A 19,452-nucleotide genomic window follows, 5' to 3' on the forward strand; every position below is an offset into this window, starting at 1 on the left:
TTTTTCTTATTCCCAATATGAAAATTTGATATAAATAATACATTAATATTCATAAATTATTTGAGTACAATTCAAATAGTACTCGAATTTATCTCGATTATTATTGAATCAAACTTAAATAACTTGATTTATTGATTAAGTGGAGTTCAAATTTTTTTATATTCAATTCAAGTAGTTCATGAATTTAATTAAATTTTTATATTTTAATATATTTTTATTATCTTAATTAATACAATATTTCGAGTGCAAATAATCGAATTTTTATTAAATATAAAAATTGAGTTTAATTTTATATGTTAATTGAAAAAACTCGAATAGTTTAATTTTTATTTCAAATCGAATTGGAACTAAATAAATAAAATTTGATTGAATTCAAATCGAATTTTGAATTTAAAATTAAACTCAAACATAACATTATATTAACTCGAATTCGATTAATTACGTTTTTACCTTAAATCCTGTCAAAACATGCAACGTCCATTTTGTACACCTACCTTTCTAGCATTCAGTAAAATAGATGTTTGTTTTCAATTATAGTTGAAATTATCGAGAACAAAGAATTTAATGAAAAGATTATGTACTCAGCTGTGTGCATGCATTTCAACAAAAATGACCTTACGAAAATTCAATGCATAAATAAATGTCGGAAATGTTAAATTGCTTTTCTTCATGTGTGCAATAAATAGGGAAAACTTCTTAAATTCTGCTGTGTCTTATCTTTTATGTTGGGAAGTGAAGAACCAAAAAAGGAGTGATTCTCTCCCCTCCATGTTCTCCATTCCAACCATCTTTTTTTGCACTCATCGTTTACCTTGAATCTCAGGTTCTTTTCAAAAAAAAAAAAAAGAAAAGAACTTTTTTTGGAGATAATGATCAAGATCAAAATCCAATTTAATAAAAATAAATTAACAATCCAAATCCAATTAATTCAAGTGTTAAACTCAAATACCTCGATTACAAAATGATCTCAATTTAAACTATTCGAAATTATAGCAACGTGAAAAAGTTTAGACTGGAACTGACTCAAACCACTCAATTGTCACCTCTATAAGTTAAATGCAGTATAGTTCCATTTTAATACGAAAATGCAAAGCTTGACTTTGCTCTAGAATTGGCGCCAAATCATGTCCGGAAGGAGAAACGTCCTCCTCTGAGAGAAAAGATAAGATGGCCCTAGTAGTTAAAAGGCTGGTCGAAACATTGACTCTGACCCAACAGACATGAGCCAAACAACAGCAACATGGCTGGGTTCCACCAAGGTCAGGCTGAGAGCCCCACATTCCAGTCCCACTGTTTAATGCCAAATTGCCAACCAATGTGCCAAAATTCCCGATCTCTTGTTTTGCAAGGCCGGCTTTCCTCTCTGGCACGCTTATTGCTGTGTTGACTGTCGGATAAACATACCCTTCTCTTCTTTTTCTCTCATGTAACGTTGCTTTCTTTTCCTTCCAATCATTTCTTCTCTCTCTCTCTGTTAAGTGTGCATGATGAATAATAGGGTTTGAGCTTTTCTTTTAAGCATGTGGTGATGTGTTGTTAATTGTTTCCCTTTTACTCTTCTCAATGACTGTAAAACTGATCAAAGCTCTAATCAAAGCTAGATAAAGCTTGCATGAGAGTAAATTCCTTGTGCCCCATTCTTTGGCCCCAAACCCTGACTCATTTGCCATGAACAAGTTTTATTTACCAAACCCAAAACTAGTTTAAATTTAATTTTTTCTTAGGATTAATACTACTACCAGATAACTCAACATTAGTAATTAGGAGATTCAGATGATGAATTTCCTATTAATTATGCCCTACATAATCTTGTATGTGACAAGCAAACAGGACCTCATTAATGTTGTTAAATAAGAAAAAAAATGAAAGCATGCTGAACTCACACCCCAAAAAAAGAATATCAAGTTTAGAAGATAATGGACAGAAAACAACGAAGAGACATGGGATTAAAAGAACAAAAAATTTATATATTTTGATACTAGATTATATATAGTCTTATTTATTGTTATTAATTGATTTCTCTCAATATTTATAATTTCTCTGTTGTACATGTATGTACTTCTACAGCTGTGGGGTAGATATGTAAGTAGGATTTTGAATCACACCAGCCTGTGAGATTTATTCTATTTCTATCCCTTGAAAGGAGAAGAAAAAGGACCCATTTATCAAAGCTGTCCACAGTTTATATGGCCAGCGTAAGAGATTTTTTTTTTTTTTAAATATTGTTGCTTTTTTCTATGTAATTGTGATGGAATTGGAAGATTTTGTGAATATAGTATTTCATGAGATTATTGAACCCATACTTCGTTGCTTGACATATTTAATACTATGTTTTGTTATTATTATCGAATATCAAGGAAACTCAAATCATGAGATAATGAGTACAAAACAAGAGTCAAACAGATAGAAAATCAAGAAATATATGGAGATGTAACCCCACAAATCAACAAAACATGGGCAATCGTTAATGGAAAGTTAACAGGCCAGAAAACGTAGCCAGAGAGCAAAAACTAGCCCATGCTGTACTGACAGCGATGTGTGTTTTGGGGGTTGGTTCTTAAACTTGGCTTTGTTTCAGAATGGCCTTGATTTGAATCATCGATTTAACAGAAAACTTGTTGAGACAAAGTGTAAGAAAGATTCAGATTTCAGTGGTGCAAACAGGAAAGCATCTTCAGTAATGTCTTGTATGCAGTAAAAACCAAATTTTGTCATCAGGTTTTTCATATTTGACAATATTCAAAAAATCTGATCAGGACAAGATACCAGGCCATGTCCAGTACTCCACTACCATGGAAAAGAAAGTACTATTCCATTTCCAAATTCCAAAGTCCAAATATATGCAATGTTTTCGTTTGGAGTTAGCAAATGGAATGGAATCCGGACATCGATGTAAGAAAAGTAATACCCAATTTAGGAGAAAGAAAGTTATGGGTGCGGATTTATATTTGTCAAAATTGTCTCACTTGGTGAGTGATAGTAAGATGGTACACAATTTATTAAACGAAATCCGTTAGGTTCTTCGAAGGTTGGATAAACTTTTTCTGATTAGAAACAAATTTTTATTTGGGTTCCAAACGGGAAATTAGAAGCTTGATGTTTGAACTTCGAATCTACATTTGCAAGAAATCAACAAAGACCAATCTCACTTTAATTCAGTTTTGAGAAATGCGCCTGCCATGCCATTATGCTGATGAGATTTCTATTGTGAACGCCTTGCATGTACAAGTACATCCATGTGAAGATAATAAATCTTTTTTTTCTTGGTTGGTGGGGGGTATGATAAAATACGATAATGGTTCACTTGCACGAGTATAACATGATGGAAAAAAGGACCAAATTAACATGATATATGATTATAAATAATAAATTTGGATCTGTGTCTCATCAAGCTCAAACCATGAACATCTTAATGTGCATTTAAAAACGTGATGAGATCACCATATTAAAATGCCAAAACGGCACTTCAACACTATATGGTTTGTGGAAACCTTTGGGCTTTCAAATAAGCCTGAAACTTGACAAATTTTTTTTAATGAATGTTCAGTCAAAAACTTCACCTTAAATTTGTAAATTTATGAATGATAGTCAACAAATGACTGAAACATAGAAAGACTTTTACGTTAACCCTTTATTGTAGTGCCACAAGAGAAAGTTCTATTTTCTACTCGGCCTACCATATTCTCCCTCTTTTTAATCACCTAGGTTCAATTTTTTTTTTTTTTGAAGAAAAAGAAAACAAAGACGTAAACAATATTCAATGTTCAGAATTCATTAATCGAATGCGTTAGTGTTTTCCAATGTACAATTAATGCCATGTATTGGGTTGGGAAATCATGTCGCTAATTAAAATCAAAACCCCACAAAATTTATTGTTCAATTGTTGACCCACAACGCCCTCCAATCGATGACTGCAATCTCCTCCCTCACGTGGATCAAAAGCATTCGCCCCAAAAAATCTCAACATGTTAGTAATAATTATTTAGTAAGCAAATCAACGATTTAATTTTGCTACACAAATTGATTATTCGAAACAAGAAAAATCTTCCCTTCCATCCGAAAGTTTATAGTTCAAACCCCACTAAAATCCTCTATAGATAACAACAAAACAAGGCAAGATAGCCTTAGGATTAAACACATACAACTCATCCAAATTGGAGTAGACCCCAGCAGCACCAGCCACTGAGTCGTAATCCTCCATGCCACCCTCCATGCTCTTCTTCACTCTCCCAGCAATCACCCTGCAAACAAGCATTGCCCTCTTGTCATTCCCTTCTTCTACTCCAGCCGCCTTGTCATGAGCTTTGCCACTGGTTGCTGTTGTTAGGATTCCTTTTCCATTAGAACCTCCAGTGAGTTCTTGAGCCACCTTGAAACCATTTTTTATAATGCTACATACATTGCAGTTTGGGATTGAGTTGCACAAGTTGGAGGACCCTTTGAGGCCAAGTGAACATGCAAAAGTGGTGCAGTGAAACCTGAGGAGCTCATTGCCGTCTGCTATGCAACGTGGGTGCTTCTTGGGTAGCTTGGTTGCTTTGGATTTGATGGAATCACGGTATTCTTCGAATTTAGAGATGGTTTTGGGGGTATTGTGGACTTTAAGGATGCGATCGATTTGGCAGATGGGTGTTTGTTTCTTTAACCAGCTTGACTGGAATATGATTTCTACTATGTTCTTGCTCGTGTCCTCAGGACCCAGTTCAGATACTGTTATTTATATGCCAGGAGACAGAAAAATCATGATATTTATAATGGTATACATATATTCATAATTAATTTGTTAAAGGAAATTGAGCTAGAACTTACCGGAAAAGAAAAAGCAAAGAAAATGAAAGAGAAAAAGGACCGATAGACAAGTGAACTTTCTTAAAAGAAAAAACAGAGATATGAACTAAAAAATTAATGCTGAGATGGAATCAGTTTAAAAGCTGTAAAGATTATAGATAAACGATAAAATAAAGAGGTTTAAGTTCTAAGTCAGGGAAGGATAAGATGTCAAGGGAGTGGATTACCTGCATGCCTAACAGCTTGATGAAGCTCCAAATCTTCAGCTTTCATGAAGATCTCACCGCATTCAGGACAGGAACAAATGCTACCCCTCAAGGAAGGATCTCTGGCTATTCCTAGAACAGGATCAACAACCATTCGGCACTCGTAACAGCCAGAGAATCTCCTAAATGGCATTCCTCTAAAAGACCCACCAACGGAAGAGGCTGATGCTGAAGATACAGAAAGTGAAGAATTAGTAGAAGAAACAACTCCATTGAGTTCATGCAGAGGAGCTTTCATGGATCTGCTGGAAGCATCATTGTTACTTGATGAACCAAGTGATGCCCTTTTCTTGTGGACTTCAGGGGAAGCTGTTTCAGGCCTGTGCATGACCTTTGTGTTGCTACATAATGAACCTGAACACCTCATTTTCTTGCATTTCTTGCCTGTTTCTTCCATCACTTGTGCTGGTTGTTGTTGCTTTTGCTTCTTCTTCTCCTGCTGCTTCTGTTGTTTCTGTTGCTCTTGATTTTGTTGCTGCTGATGTTGTTGCTGTCGTTGCTGCTGCTGTTGCTCTTGTTGTGGTTGGAGATGTTTACCAAAGAAAAGGCCTTTGACAATTGCCCAAGAGGGTGGTTTGTCATTCTTCTGAGGCCGCTTCTTTTGGTTTTGGTAAGTTTCCTTGGTTGGTTTTTTTTGGTGAGTAGGTCCAGCCATTTCCAAGGAGATCTACAACTCTGAAAAATTAGTTGAGCTAGACAAAATGATGATTCTTTTTTTTTTTTTTTGTTTTTATTTCAGTTTATGCATCGGAATCTCAGATAGACTGCCTTTAGAGACATGAAGCTGAAACAGGTGGGAAGGGAGCTGCAGAGATGCCTCTTAGGTGCCTACTGACTTTAGCTAAGATATATAAATTAATTGCTCTCTCTCTCTCTCTCTATGCATAGCTATATAGACTGCTCTTGGCAACTATAAGCCGTTGATTTTTACTGTAGATACTTGGATCATCTGACAAGAAAGAAAAAGTGGGTCCCAACATTAAATTACTGAAATAGGAATGCCTTTGTTTTCCGGTGTAAAAATCCCTAATACGAGGAAATGTATAGGTAGGAAAATGCTTAAGTAATTATTAAGGAAAAAAGAAAAAATGGTAAGTACTACCATACAGTATACACAGCACGCTACCAACAAGGAAAAAAATGTTGCATTCCAATTTTCAGCAGCTTACAATAAACAGTTGGCAACAGGATTGGTCAGGTATGGTAGAAATTAAGTTATTTCAGTTTTTGACTTTCAGATGATTTTCAAGCTTGGATTGAATCAGATTGGATGAGTTTTTATAAGTTGAGACTTTTGACACATTTTACTTCACACATAAATACTTAGAAATTAAGTTCATATTAAGATTGGATTACTTGGTTAAGGTGAAAAATTACAATCAAACATATAATTTAACAAATAAATTAATATAAAATTAAATCAAATTCAGATGTCATGAAATTTGATCATGAAATTTAATGGTTACTATTTCTTTATACTGAGGAATTTATTTATATTCAAATTTCAAATAGTGTGAACAAATTGCACTACTTTTTTCTTTCCTTCCCGTTGTTTGAGAAAACAATGCAGATTGCAGAGAAATTTGCAGATGGGTTCAGATGCTGGCTGTAGGCTGCTGGTGGTGGTGAAGATCGCCCAAGGTGTGGGATATTTGGGGCTGAGTGCAACAGAGTAAACTTACTAATTACACAATTATGGCCCCTCTCATGGCAAAAAGCTGCTTGATTCCTTTTGCCTCAAAATTATACCACAGTTGCCCTGGAATAAAGCTTTAACACTACTTTTATTAACCCAAAGAATAAGTTCCTTACACATTTTTATATTAACTAAACAAAATTGTGAGGAACTAATCACACGTCTGCTGCCACTGCTTTTCAAAAATTCAGCACTTAAAAGGCAACAAGTTCAGATGCCACAAAAGCTTATTAAAAAAAAAGCGCAAACAAACATTGAGAGTAACCGTTGGAGAGAAGGGTGAAAGTTAAGATTCAGAGTAACCACAACTCAAACTTGGGAGATCCTATTTTACCCAGAATTGGCTGTTCATCAACGTTAGGGAAGCATTTTGGTTTACATTTTTGGCTGAGAAGGCAAAGTGTTGATGCTTTGTTCTGTTGGGTGTGTACATTAAGAATGAAAAACTTTTGTCTTTTAACTTGTGTTCAAATTTCGAACATCTGATCAAGCTTGTTAAGGCCTCAGATACAATCATGTCCCACTTGAAAATTATAGTCCTTTTAAGCTCAATTTGAATCCCAAGTAGTCCTTAGATAACTAACAAAACTTGTTTTTATCACAATGTTATAGGTTATCCACACACGCATAAAAAAAAAAATCACAAGTCAATTTAGCTGGTTTGCTTTTCTTGAATTTTGTGGGAATGAAGCTAAATGATCACATCAAAGCTAAAAGCAAGGTTGTTGCTATCACCTTCACAAAGAAATGGCTACTAATCTATCACAGATTTTTATAGCGTTATTTATTTCGATAATAAATTCATTTTACAAATATAAAAAGTTTATCTATTTAGTCAATAATTAATCTATTACTACGGACTATTATTTTCAGTGATTCATTTCAATTTTTGACAACCTCAATTATTAAAAAAAAAATTATCTAAATACAAATGTAAGCAATGTATACTAATGCAAACGCCAGGTGACCATTTGGTTGTGGTCTATCGATTACGGGCCGTCAAAATTAATGCTTCCTAAATTTATTGCAAAAAAGCAATTGGGCATTTGACCCGAATGGTAAAGAACAGTTAGATTCGGTGAATCTTATGTAAAAAATGACTGAAAGGAAAAAAAGAAAGAGAAACATACTATGAACCATCGAACGAAAGTATGTAAGACCATGTTCTTGGGCATGGCCCATAAGGATTTGGACATTCATTTCCTTATAGTGAGTAATGTCTTCGGTCTCCTGCTTTATCAGGACAAAAATTATCAGACAGAAGGCCAGTTTAACTTCTTCATAGGCTTCTAACTAAAAAAGGCCCAAATTCCCCGTCCAATGATTTTTTTTTATTAAAAAAAGAGGAAAAAAAAAAGGAGAGCGCCAATGAGTCATTCAAAGTTCGAAAACTTTCACTCGTCCACTCAGTACCAAGTTACTCCCCTCTGAACACATTTTTCCTTCTCATGGACGACAACACGACGATAACCCTAGTCTCACCCGATTGAGTCTATGTTCCTTCCATTTCTACCCAATGGTTTTTTTAATTCTTCTTCCTTTTTTTCAACCGAAACTGGCTCTTCTCACCATAGACCGGAAATGCCGTTGAGATCCGGCCATGGACAGGGAGGCTAACCTTCCGGTCCCACCACCGGCCAATCTGGTCCGTCCGATCCCCAATCAGGATACCTCATCCTCCACATCGTCATCTTCCTCCCCTCCCGGCTTCATCCGTGATGTCCAAGCCGCCTTCAAGCGCCATCGCTCTCTCGGTACACCTCATCTCTCTTACCTCTTCAAATTTAGTATTCTTCAGCCAAAACACTAACTTTTACTTGGTTAGTATTTAATTTTAGTTGCTGTTAGGGTTTTTCTGTTAATTTTGTTGGATAATTTATTTTAACCTATTTAGGGTTTATATTTATCTCAATTAAGCTATGTTAGTTCTTTTTTTTTTTTTTTATGTCAATTAATAAAATCATAATTTATTGGATGAATTTTGTTAGCTAATGAATCGAATTGAGTTATTCAAACGTAAATTTATTTTGGAAATTTTGAGGGTTTCCAGGTACAATTCAGACGAATGGTATAATGCCTAGACGAATGGTGGTGTCCCAGCGCGCAGCTTCTAGAAATGTGGGTGCCAATGCTGATACTAACAAGTCTAGGGATTGTGTTCCATTGAGTCATAGTCAGCCACTCAAGGAAAAAATTGTTGCTCGGGAGTCTCAAGAAGATGCATCAATTACTCCACCTTCCATCACCGGAACTATCACGAAAACCCTTGATGATAAAAGGGAGAATAATCCCATCCCTTTGCAGGATGTAGAATCTCAAAATGTTGATGGTCAGAGAAAGGTTCAGTTTTTAACTGCTCACAACGTCACTTCCCAGGGTAATATGTTTTACAATGCTCCCTCTAAATTGCTAATTTATGTTTTCCTTGGCTATTCTTTGCCACCATACTTTGCTACATTGTGACAAAATAGTTGAACTAAAGCTGGTTATCTGTAGTTCCTGAATTTGTCAGTATGCTTCCCGATGTATTTCCTCTTCCCTTTTAATGAATCTGCAGGGGCCGATGATGGAATGGCCACTGGATTGGAGAACTTATTATCTCATATGGGTTCACTTGCCTTGACAGAAATGGAATGGGATGCATTTAATCAAGTAGAGGCATCAACTGTTGTCAATAATGAGTCAAAGCACCGACATTTTCAGAACACAAAATCTGAAATCAGTTTGAAGTCTGACGGTGGGATCTCTTCATTGGCTAAAAGAAATACAGTTATTCAAGATCAGATACATCAGTTAAGAAACTTCTTAGGACAACCTCTTACACAATCTTCAGTTGTGGGGTCATCATGTGCTACCACAACATCTATCCATTCAAGTTCAGCTCCAATACTTAGCCTGACAACTTATTGCTCTTGTTCTAATCAAGGAGGTTCTCACGTGGCAAAAGAACCCCTGGGAGATGTTGAAGCGAATCCTCAACATGGAAATCAAGGAGATATATTGCAGCAACCATTTCCTTCAACTAAGGAAATGAAAAAATTGCTAGTTGATCGGACAGCTCTTGCAGCACGGGCTTCTACCTCTGGCAATGATGCCCAAGTCGAGGCTAAGGAATTTGACTTGTCCAGAAAGCAAGAAGTAAGCCTGGCAAATGAAAATGAACTTTCAAAGGATCCTTGTCCTCAGTATGCTAAGTCAATCAAAGGGCAAGATTTTGCAGGTGATGTCACTAATATACAATCTCAGGCTCCAGTGCCAAAAGATGTAACTTCAGATGTAAAGTTAGAACCTTCCAAAGCAGAGAAGCAGTCATATGTTACAGGTAGTAGAGGATCATCAGCACCTCATAAGCGGAATTATGATCCTGACTTGTTCTTCAAAGTGAATGGAAAGCTGTATCAAAGGCTTGGAAAGATAGGCAGTGGAGGAAGCAGCGAGGTCCACAAAGTCATTTCATCAGATTGTAAAATATATGCACTTAAGAAAATCAAACTCAAAGGTCGTGACTATGCTACTGCATATGGGTTTTGCCAGGAAATTGAATATTTAAACAGGTTGAAGGGAAAGAACAACATTATCCAGTTAATAGACTATGAGGTACTCCCTTTCACCCATAGGAACATGTTAACTTCCGAAATACAAAAAGGTTTACTCTTTTTGATAATTCCAGCTTGTTCAGCAACAATACAAATCGACAGGCAATCATTTAATGGATTTGCTGTTATATACAATCAAATTATTCAAAATTTTCATTTTAAATTAAAATGCTTCCAATAGGGCTTTAACTATGTATATGATGGTGGTGTAGTGATTTTGTGGGACTAAGTGACCAGTTGATATGCTGTGGAATTTAACCATGTCTTTTTTTCTGCAGGCATGACTGTTTGGAAAATTTTATGATCATTGGAGTTGTTAATTTGCAATGGTTCCACAAATGCGGGGGCCTGGGAGGGGGTCTGTTACCGCTGAGATAATTTTATAGCACTTAAATTTCATGATGATGCAAAGATATGCACACAAAATGTCACTGTCAAGTGCTCCATAGTGAACATAAGAAAACTCCTCATAGCACAATGCATGTAAAAAATAAGATCTTATTTGGCAAGAATGGTTATCATTTTATTATGATAAGTGACTTGAACTTTGATTTTATTTATCAGCTTTCTTGTTGATAGAATTTAACCTGAAGCAATTTGTGAGGATTATTTATTAGTCTTTCTTGATATTAGGTGACAGATAAGAACCTGCTCCAAGAAGTCATGAACGGGTGCATCTCAAATAAAGATGGCAGAGTTAAGGATGATGGCTATCTATACATGGTACTTGAATATGGAGAAATTGATTTGGCTCACATGCTATCCCAAAAATGGAAAGAAATGTATAGCTCCAGTCAGACCATAGATGAGAACTGGCTTCGGTTTTACTGGCAGGTTCTAAAGCTATCCCTTACCTTGAACCTTTGTTGCTAAAGATATTGAACTTTTTCACATTGTATGCTTTAATCTTCTGAGAGCATTCATTAACATCTTTTAAGTTAATTTGAAACTTGATAGTTCTACTTGTTCATGCTGGGATTCTAGCGACAGTCCACCTAAATAAATATTCCTTCATTTAATTGAGGCTAAAAATTTTATATTTTATGGAGGAAACTCTGGTTATTTGACTTGTTTCCTTCTCTTTGTGTTCTACTTATTTGTATTTATCTTTCACTTCAATATGTTAATCCATTTCTTTATCTTCTTATATTTTGGGCATAAAGTGTTCTCTCCTTTTTTATTCTCCCCTTCTATGTTTGAGCTTTTTTCTAAAAACATACACACAAAGACACACATGCCATAAGGCGATGTTTTTTCCCAGCTTTTGCAGTAGCAAATACTCCAGAAAGCTGAAGTTGGATCAAATAAGGATTTTGGAAAACAACTTTTAGCTTTTGTAAAAACTAAAATGTGCTTTTGCAGGCTAACGTTTAGAACCTCTAAATTTGAATTTATAAAAAGGAGTTGCAATGATGAGCTGATAGACAAAATTGATAGTCTTTAAACATGCATAGATATATTTAATTTTTTAAAGAAATTTCAACATGATAGCACTTGTTGCAAAGCTCTAGTTCAACAGCTCTAGTCGGCCCAAACATGTTTAAGTGCTACCAGTGATGGTGTTTTCTTGCATCCATGAGTATTTTGAATCATGCTGCTTATAAATAACATAACGCACTTCCTCATGAGAAAAACTATTAAATGCTGTAAAGAAAGAAATGAAGAGGAAAAAAAGTTTTACTTGTAGGGACATGTAGTGCATAGAGCCCCTGCATAGCAGGGTCTGGGGACGGCGCATGAGGCCTCTTGGGAGGGTTAGATCTATGCACCTTATCCTTGCTTTTAGTTGTGGCTGTTTTGGCAACTTGAACTAGTGACCTGCAGGTCATAATGAAGCAAACCACCCATTGTGTCACTCTAAGAAAAATATTGACTTTTTTCTCCAATTATTATTTCGCTATATGCAGAAAAATGAAAGCAAAGTCTTTGTACTTTATGTATTTATGTTCTTATCCGCATGTTCCTAACGATTCTTTTGAGACTTCTGTTTCTGCCACTAGGGAAAGTTGCATGCTTTTTATATCTTCTTTAGTGAGTTGATTTTGACTTTCTTTTTATAGAAAGCAGGGATAGTTGATGTTTCCTTGTTTAGAATTGTGTGCCATTCAGGGTCATCTTATATATTAATATTATGCAAAAAAGCAGAATATTCATTAGTTTGTTGAAGCAATTTGCAGCAAATTCTTCAAGCTGTCAACACTATACATGAGGAACGTATTGTACATTCCGACCTGAAGCCAGCTAATTTCCTTCTTGTAAAAGGTTCCCTAAAACTTATTGATTTTGGTATTGCCAAAGCCATAATGAGCGACACAACCAACATCCAAAGGGATGCACAGGTAGTCATTACTTATTGTTCTCTCCAACTTTTAATTTCACTTTTGTTATTCAAATTTACTATTCTTATCGGTTAGAAATTTGATTATATCATGCAAGATAATGATGATGAATGCACTTTTACTTACATTTATTATTATCGGATAGATACTGCTATTTATATATGGTCTATAGCAACATGTTGTAAGAATATCTCAATTTATCTGAAGTGGTTGATCACTAGGTCAACAAAAGTGCTTGATGTTTTGGGTCTGTCATTTTAATGCTTTTATAACATCTCTTGTACCTAAAATGATTTAGACCCAATCAGCCAGAGAACTCCTAAAGCTTTTTTTTTTTTTTTTTTGTATTCTACCACTACAGGTGGGTACTCTGAGTTACATGTCTCCTGAGGCATTCATGTGCAACGAAAGTGATGCAAATGGAAATACTATAAAATGTGGCCGACCTTCAGATATTTGGTCCCTTGGATGCATACTTTACCAAATGGTTTATGGGAGGACCCCTTTTGCTGAGTACAAGACATTCTGGTCCAAGTTTAAAGTTATAACAGATCCAAACCATGAGATAACGTATGGACCAGTTTCTAACCCCTGGCTGCTTGATCTCATGAAGAAATGTCTTGCATGGGACCGCAAGGAGAGGTGGAGGATTCCTCAGCTACTTAAACACCCTTTTCTAGTTCCCCCAGTCCCTCCCCAGCCATCTTTGTCTCAAGACCAAAGCTGTCAACTGCTTCAACTTATAGCTGAAGCATGTTCTAATAATCAGGACGCTTTGATGCTATGCTCTAAGCTCAATCAACTACTTAGAGACCCAATGCCACATGTAACATCCCAGTCACTAACATCGCAAGAACAGCAATGCAAGTTGCTCTCTCAAATGTCAAAGCTTTGCTGTCAGCTCCAGGAACATCTAAGCAAGTCAGGGTGAGAGTTGGTAAAGATGGGGAGTATGCTTGCCAGAGCAACTTTTGCTACTATTGGATGGTTTGTTTGGCCTACGAGAAATTATGCCAAATCAAGCTCATTTCCCGCCCTTTGTAATAACATGTAAAAGTAACATTGTGGTATTATATTCTTAGATAGATGAAACATTATCCTTCAGTGAGTTCATGAAGGTGTCTGCCTAACAATCTTCCTTTTTTTTTTTTTTTCTTGAATTGATTTTGGCAGTCCAATTGTCTCAATTCAACTGTTCGCTGAGTATGTTCATGATTTGTGACGAACAGTTTTCAAATTCTTGACTAGATCGTTGCAACTTACAAAATAGGCCGTTAATACATATTTAGAAATGAACATGTCATCTTCTAAATTTAATTTTCAAATATATGAAATAAAATAATTTTATTTCATCCTATAAAATTAATCCTCCCTTTCTCAATTTTCTCAAAATTTGAATTTCATGCTCTAAAAATGAAAATCATCAATCCTAAATAGTAAAAATATATTTGTATAAAACGACAGTCAAGTACCTTCGGATACAGATTTTGCAGTGAATACATGATCCTTTCTCATTGAAGCTGAAAAATCTCCAACGAGCTTGAGAGAAACCAAATTCATGGCTTCTCACTATTGAACCGGAAAATTGAGGCATTGTCAGATGCAGCTTGTATGCTTCACATTCAAGACAATGCCGCTTCAGTTGCCAGGAATCTGCTACTCCCTAAACGAAAGCTTGAAAGAAGCTTCAGAGCGAGCTTCCTCCAACTTCATCAAGAGTTCTTTCATAAATAGAGTATTTGTACCATGAGTGATTCGCAGTACATCAATGGCCTTGGTGAATGATTTGATAGCATCATCTGTCTCCCCAAGCAACCTGTCATGATTAATATTGAAGTTGTTTTGATTCAAAACAGATTAAAACTATCAAATCATATGAAAGGGATGTTGAGGTTTTGTGAAGATGTCATTTCATGATTCAAACATCCCTGATTGAACTTTCATAAACAAAAAGGTCATGAACGCAGGTCATGCCCACTTATTGACCCGTTAAAGATGAACAACAAAACCGTTCAGTACATTTTACCATTAGCTCAAAGGAAGCCTCGACCTACATGTTACAATGAAAATAATGGATATTTTCCTCTAAACGACCTCTAATTAAAGTTTTCCAGGTTCAAGCAAAGGGAAGAAAGAAGTGCACCAGAGAATGAAGTAAAATAACAAGGGCAAGAAATTTCTAACCACTCAAGTTTTCCACAACTGTAGTATTGTAATCCTAGCAAAGGATGAAATCCTGGATAGACCCCTGAAATGAAACAGAAAGGTAAGGTCAGAATGCCAGTAATTTCTCGACGCAAGACTAGGGGTGTAATCATTTGAGTTCGAGCCGATATAGCATTAAGCTCGAGCTCACTTGAAATAGAAATTGAGCTACTTGAGTTCGCTTGATTAGGCTCGATTAATATGAAAAAATAAGCTCAATTCTTATATTCGATAAAAACTCGATTATTTGTGCTTGAGCTGGAGCTCAAGTTCAAGATATTTTATTAATTAAAATATATTAAAATATAAAGCTCGATTAAGCTCGCAAGCTACTGAAGCTGCGTATAAAAATATTCGAACTCAGCTCAATTGATAAGTCGAGTTACTCGAATTGGAGCTCGACTCGATAATAACTGAGCCGAATTCAAATTTTATTCAAATTAAACTCGAGTAGCTTGTGAATACTAATGAATCATTTACATCCCTACTCAGGACCATTATACTTTACCTATCTTTAAGGTACACTAATCCAAGACTCAACCAGCTTTATCAAAACTTCTACTGAAGTTTTCAGGCTAAATTGAAAATCTCACAGGTCTGAAGCAGGATTAGAAATGCACTTTTAGGTTATTCCTAGGGATTAAAACCACTAAATTGGGTTGCTAAACTCATGGAATATTAGAGAAAGATTAAATAAAAAGAAAAGAAAAAGAAACTTGATGCATCTGCCTTATGCTATAAGTTAGAGGAAGAGAAATTAAACTTTCTTGCCTCTTCCCACTCCTACTACCATGACAAGTGAGAAAAGTGATAACAATTAAGTAGATCTTTAATTTGTTTCTTGTCAAAGTTCAAGTTGAAACATGACATACTTTCATACACTGGAATGGTTAATCTGCAAACTGCCAAAGCTTCTTTCCACTCCTCCAGCTGCATTAATATCTGAAGAATCAATTGATTAAATTTTAGCAGAATCACAAGTTTACTCAATTTTAATTGCAAACAAACCAAAGTTATTTTACCAAAAGATGTTTGACAGATGAGGAAACATGAAATTTAGCCGTTCAACAGATCAGAAGTACCAAGAAAAGAATATATATTGATATGAACATAAAGACATTGGGAAAGATGATAAAATATAAATCACCAGTAAGAATTCTGCTGCTATATCATACAAAATTGAATCATCTTTAAATTAAGTTTCTTCAAGCTGCATTCTACTCAGATGTATGAACTTGACTCAAGGAAGTACCTCAAGAAGTTTTTCCCGTATTGGCATTAAACTGATTGAAAAAGGATGGCACACTTCTTTCTGGAGTTTCTCGATACTTTTATACAAAATAATGGCTTCCTGAAGATCTGCACTTCAAGTTAAGAATCAAATTTCATTCTCGATATTTTTTTTTTTTAATGAATGCAAATTGATATCGTTCCCAGATGACATTAATTCACCAAGGAGAAAATTATTTACTCAAACCGTGGCAGTGGAGAAAGATTAAAAAATTAAAATACCATAACAAGCAACCAACTTCAAAATTATGTTCAACTATATTAAATTGAATTACTGCCAAAGATGATTAGTTCCTAGATAGAGAAAAGTAGAGAAGCATACTGCCAGAGGAAGTAGACTTAAGAGCCGTGTCCGACAAAGCTTTGATATCACTTGCTATCTTTCTTATCTCTTCCTTGTTTCTAATGAGGCCACACTGTTGGCAGACAAATCCTTTGTCATCTGCATATCCAAACTTCAAAATGTGTAAAAATCTTGTTTAGGTCATTTGACTGACTTAAATTCTGTATAATCACATACCAGATTCTCTAAGCAAGAACCCACTGCATCTATTGTCCCTGCACCGATAACCTTCCAGAATTGCACTTTCTTGGATATCATCGTACTGACCCTTCAGCAGAATACAACCACTGGTTAATCAGTGAATAAAAAATTCCACTTCAAATGCAACAGGGTTACATGGGAAAAGAATAAAAAAATTCAATGGTGCAAGTACCACTTTGATACAGCGGGTACATGAACAAGTGAAAAGGTATTGTTCTTTGAGAGTGTTTTGCCGAGTAATGGTACTTGCAGCAGTCTCTACATAACTGATCGATACCTTAGGAAATATAAGAAAATGAATAGCACATTCAGTTGCAAAAACAGATATATCAAAGGATTATTCTAATAATATCTCAGGAATGTGACTGGTTAATTGAAACTTCAATATTCTCTAGTAAATTCCTCTCTGTTGCTTTGTTATGAGACTGGTATTTAGCTCAAAGCTGTTTTAAGCTTCAGTTATAGTTTTCAAAGACAAAGAACAAAGGAATACTAGAGAAAGAGCAAAAAAAAGACTTCATGAAAAATTTAATAGGACAATTACTATATTTTTCCCCAATATATTACAAGGCTAAAAGCTGAAAAAACTTGCTGTTGAACATCTAGAAACATTTTTCTTTCTTGAGCGAGTATTCTAGCCCTATACAAAATAAAGCTTCGGCAAGATAACAGCCAGAAATTCCATTGATGGTTTAGCTCCGGTATGATCCAGTAATAAACACAGAGAAAAACAAAGCCTAACATCACTTCACATAACCGGAAAGAACAAATCTGCAATAATTCTCACCTCAGAATTTTTCGGTATATGTTGTACAGCACGTACCACAGCCAACCTTCCCTCAAATACCAAGACAGCATTTGGCAAACAGCTACAGCATGATGATTATTTAGTAAATCAAGACCACAAGGATGGATATCATACCGCACGAATCTATAAGCATTATTACCTGTGGTTGATGATGGAAACAACAGGATACAGTCCTGTCCCTAGGGGTCTCAATTCACTGTCGCAAATGCTATGTGCATTACATGCAAACTGCCGTTTTCAGAATTAGTAGATAAGAACATATGCATATCCATTTTAGACAGATCTTGTTAAGATTCCTCACTTTGGTCAAATAAAGAGAGACTATCTACATGCAAAGAATAATTTAAAAGAAACGGTATATTACACTGTATTAAATTCCCGGACTGCTTATTTAGGCCATTTGTATTTTTGCATGAACTTTTGGATTGAATATCCATCTTATTACAACACAACTTAGACAACCTTGATCCTTTCTGCGAAATGTTTTAAGTAACCCTCGGGTTTCCAACAGAAGCTTGCACTCTTCCTGTTGTTTTGAAATTTAAGAGAAGAGATTTTAATAATAAAATAGCAAAAGATCGCATGGAAGAAATGTTAGCCTTCTCCCATAGTACCTAGAAATAACCTTCATTAATTTCTTTCTTAGAGGGACGAAGGACAACCATTCCAAAATTTAAAGTGTTTCAAGTGATTATGCTTCACAAATAATAAAATAAGAAATTAGTAGCTTGAAATGGCTAAAAAAAGGACCTTGGAAAAGTTTTCAGCAATCTCTTTTATGTCGATGTCAGGGCGCTCAAGAATCAACTTAACAAGGTTGGCCATCTGTGCATATAACACTAGCTGCTTCTCATCTATATCCGACATGTCTTTCCTCAATTTAAGGGTAAAGAAAATAGTTGAACAGCAGGATTATAACATCAGAAAAGGTATTATACCAAAATGGACTGAATCCAAAGAGAAAGAAAGGATACGAGAAACCAAAGCCTCCACCAAATTGTAATTGTCTATTGCAGTAACAGGGATGACCTGGAAATTGCAAGCAATTTTTAATAATTCGGCACAAAATTTTCACATATGAAACAACAATAACCAGCCTCATTACATTCTCATTTTGCAACTTTCCCCTAAGGTAAAGCTTCACCATCATTCGGATTGTGGGCGTAACAGACTTTCTCCTTTCCTTGTTAAGCTTAGCAAGCGCCTGGCACTCCAGTCGATGCAACTTCCATTCCAGCTTCTGTAATAGGTCATTAACCAATCAATGCTTTTTCAATTGATTTGATGAGAAATTCAACTAATTGAGTTCAAACATAGTATACCTGGCAAGTGCTCCCGCAAAACCAAACAACCTGACAAGCCGAGCACTTCTTGAGATTGCTTTTGCTGAAACATCCATCGCACCTTGATTCGGTTAAGGAGTTGTTTGGCACGCAAACGTACGGCTCTTGGATAATAATTATTTCTCCTACAAATTAAAGTTTCATTTTCATGAAAACAAACAAGGAATCATTTAAAAAAGAGATTACATTTCGCAGGCTATCGAGAGATTAATTGATCAAACCGAAAGAAAACCTGGATAGAAATCCTTGGTGGCGAACAGAGATCGGCCTTTATCGGGGAGGCTTGAAACGGTTAAGCCATGAGCTCGAAGAGAAGTCTGCAATTCCTCCATGAACAAGCAAGTAATAGTAAGCTCTGGAAGCTTTTGCTTTTGCCTTTCAACCAATGATGAAGAAGATGAATTTGTTAGACGAGAGTTAAAAGGTGGAGACATAGAACTCTATACGGCACCGTTTGGATATAAAAATTTGAAAAGCATGGTCATGGAAATGAAAATCTTAATCTAAGCCCGGCCCAGCCCACCTTTTAAAACGAGATACCTAAACCCACCTAACAGTTGGGGATTGCGAGCCTGGG

At 35.6% G+C, this 19,452-nt stretch overlaps 3 protein-coding genes across 7 annotated transcripts; 1 reads left to right on the top strand and 2 right to left on the bottom strand.

The window, feature by feature from the left end:
• Nucleotides 1–3,936: 3,936 nt before the first annotated feature.
• LOC111311254 (uncharacterized) lies at nucleotides 3,937–5,936 on the bottom strand. The gene is made up of 2 exons (XM_022910628.2): nucleotides 5,016–5,936; nucleotides 3,937–4,710 (listed from the first exon to the last, which is right to left on the bottom strand). The coding sequence occupies exons 1-2, from the start codon at nucleotides 5,707–5,709 to the stop codon at nucleotides 4,082–4,084; spliced, it is 1,323 nt and encodes a 440-aa protein (XP_022766363.2). The 5' UTR covers nucleotides 5,710–5,936; the 3' UTR covers nucleotides 3,937–4,081.
• Nucleotides 5,937–8,110: 2,174 nt separating this feature from the next.
• On the top strand, nucleotides 8,111–14,038 carry PPK1 (putative protein kinase 1). 2 transcript variants are annotated; one of them, XM_089765165.1, is made up of 6 exons: nucleotides 8,111–8,504; nucleotides 8,801–9,127; nucleotides 9,377–10,347; nucleotides 10,980–11,180; nucleotides 12,524–12,685; nucleotides 13,047–14,038. In XM_089765165.1, the coding sequence occupies exons 1-6, from the start codon at nucleotides 8,351–8,353 to the stop codon at nucleotides 13,614–13,616; spliced, it is 2,385 nt and encodes a 794-aa protein (XP_089621291.1). In that variant the 5' UTR covers nucleotides 8,111–8,350; the 3' UTR covers nucleotides 13,617–14,038. The 2 variants fall into 2 exon arrangements, with proteins under 2 accessions (XP_089621291.1, XP_022768225.2); XM_022912490.2 differs by having other exon boundaries at nucleotides 8,115–8,504; nucleotides 9,308–10,347; nucleotides 13,047–13,791.
• SDG37 (SET domain group 37) lies at nucleotides 8,757–19,265 on the bottom strand. 4 transcript variants are annotated; one of them, XM_022912492.2, is made up of 16 exons: nucleotides 19,108–19,265; nucleotides 18,855–19,000; nucleotides 18,638–18,772; nucleotides 18,507–18,561; nucleotides 18,283–18,401; nucleotides 17,672–17,760; nucleotides 17,512–17,593; nucleotides 16,897–17,001; nucleotides 16,701–16,785; nucleotides 16,503–16,622; nucleotides 16,143–16,249; nucleotides 15,763–15,832; nucleotides 14,870–14,933; nucleotides 14,158–14,501; nucleotides 12,028–12,164; nucleotides 8,757–10,155 (listed from the first exon to the last, which is right to left on the bottom strand). In XM_022912492.2, the coding sequence occupies exons 1-14, from the start codon at nucleotides 19,205–19,207 to the stop codon at nucleotides 14,342–14,344; spliced, it is 1,437 nt and encodes a 478-aa protein (XP_022768227.2). In that variant the 5' UTR covers nucleotides 19,208–19,265; the 3' UTR covers nucleotides 8,757–10,155; nucleotides 12,028–12,164; nucleotides 14,158–14,341. The 4 variants fall into 4 exon arrangements, with proteins under 4 accessions (XP_022768227.2, XP_022768226.2, XP_089621297.1 ...); XM_022912491.2 differs by having other exon boundaries at nucleotides 16,701–16,791; XM_089765169.1 differs by having other exon boundaries at nucleotides 9,447–9,894; nucleotides 16,701–16,791.
• Between the last annotated feature and the right edge of the window lie 187 nt (nucleotides 19,266–19,452).

The sequence above is a fragment of the Durio zibethinus genome, chromosome 1 (genome assembly GCF_047325235.1).
Source record: "Durio zibethinus cultivar Kanyao isolate XHJ-2024 chromosome 1, ASM4732523v1, whole genome shotgun sequence".
NCBI lineage: Eukaryota > Viridiplantae > Streptophyta > Magnoliopsida > Malvales > Malvaceae > Durio > Durio zibethinus.